Source organism: Loa loa (genome assembly GCF_000183805.2).
Source record: "Loa loa unplaced genomic scaffold supercont3.2103, whole genome shotgun sequence".
NCBI classification, from domain to species: Eukaryota; Metazoa; Nematoda; class Chromadorea; order Rhabditida; family Onchocercidae; genus Loa; species Loa loa.
The window spans coordinates 1-1,509 of record NW_018110282.1 but is presented as its reverse complement, the minus strand read 5'-3'; the positions used below and the strand labels follow the sequence as shown (position 1 = coordinate 1,509).

General features: G+C 37.1%; 1 protein-coding gene across 1 annotated transcript; it reads right to left on the bottom strand.

The window, feature by feature from the left end:
• Window positions 1–666: 666 nt before the first annotated feature.
• LOAG_19139 (zinc finger protein) lies at window positions 667–1,257 on the bottom strand (the record flags this gene model as incomplete). The annotated part of the gene is made up of 1 exon (XM_020451793.1): window positions 667–1,257. The coding sequence occupies one exon, from the start codon at window positions 1,255–1,257 to the stop codon at window positions 667–669; it is 591 nt and encodes a 196-aa protein (XP_020304401.1).
• Between the last annotated feature and the right edge of the window lie 252 nt (window positions 1,258–1,509).

Sequence of the window (1,509 nt, the reverse complement as noted above, 5' to 3'; positions counted from 1 at the left end):
GAAAGAAGGATCTCCTTTTTTGGATTGGACGCTACATCAACGTTATTACACGAAATATTCCTGGCATCTCTTCTCTTATTCCAACTGTCCATTATTTACCAAATTTAAAGTCTATTGGCTTGGTCGATATTATTGTTTAAAGAGATTTGCATATTATCCTGTCAATAAAGAAGTTCTTTGGTTACTCTCCTACACAAATAAATATCAAATATATCGCTGCTGAAACTATTCAACTCAGACAATTCAAACTTTCACAACAATTAAATCCTAACTTTCTGCTTTTAATACATCAAGAAAAGTGAATGATTTCTAGTAATTAAGTGAATAATCTCTAGTAATTGAATTCGAATCAACTATTCGATAACTCACTGGTGTGAAACAGTAATTGGGATGGATTATCAACTATATGAAATGTTACTTGAAGATGGCATGACCAATATGCCTATTGTTTTCAACGGAACGTTGCATGTAAATTGACAAACGAAATGGATAGGTAAATACAACAAATACGACAAAAAATACAACAAAATAGCAAAATACAACAAAATAGCAATGAGTAATTCCGGCTTAAAATGCGTCTATCAGTTCATTCAAGACGCAATTCATCATGCGTTTTTCCCAATTAGATTCCGTCAGAAAAGCCTTGCTGCATACGGGGCAGTTGAATCAGCGCCTCTCATTGTTATGAATCTTCATGTGACGTTTCATATTACTTTTTTGCGAGAATGTTTTATTGCACACAGAACAAGCGTGCGGTTCTTCATTAATGTGAATACTCCAATGCTCAAGCCGATTCGATAAAATGGTGAAATACATCCCACATTTCGAACAACTGTGCGGTTTCTCATCGGCATGAATGCTCATATGTTTAAGCAAATTCCCCTTCTCGGTGAAATTCCTCGTGCATTCCGGACAAGAAAATGGCTTCTCATCGGTATGAATCCTCATATGTCTATGCAAACTCCCTTTCTCGGTGAAATTCTTCGTGCATTCCGGACAAGAAAACGGCTTCTCACCGGTATGAACCGTCATATGTTTAACCAATTGCGATGGATAAACGAAGCCCATCAGACATGTTTCGCATTTGAACCGCTTCTTACCTATGTGAGTCGAACGCTCTGGATGTTTCCTTTTGATGTTACCTTTGTTTCCTTTGGACTGTTTCCTTTCGATTGTTTGGATGTTGGACGTTTCATTTTGATATCTCTCGTTGGACGTTTCATTTTGAAACCTCGCATGCCAGATTTTCTTCGGCATATTTCCTACACTTGTTTGTTCCCTACTTATTCCTCGAATTGGTAAGTTCAGCGAGCTTGCGTCATTCTAATTAATTTCGTTGAGTTCTACTTTGCCCTTACTCACTTCTGGCGCTGATAGATCTGATGGTCCAATCCGTCCAATCCGTCGGAACTGCACAGTGCTTTATCACTTGTGATTAACGCTATTATTTTTATATGCTGAATAATATCATGAAATCATTCTTTAATCCATATAATTCCAAATCGATGA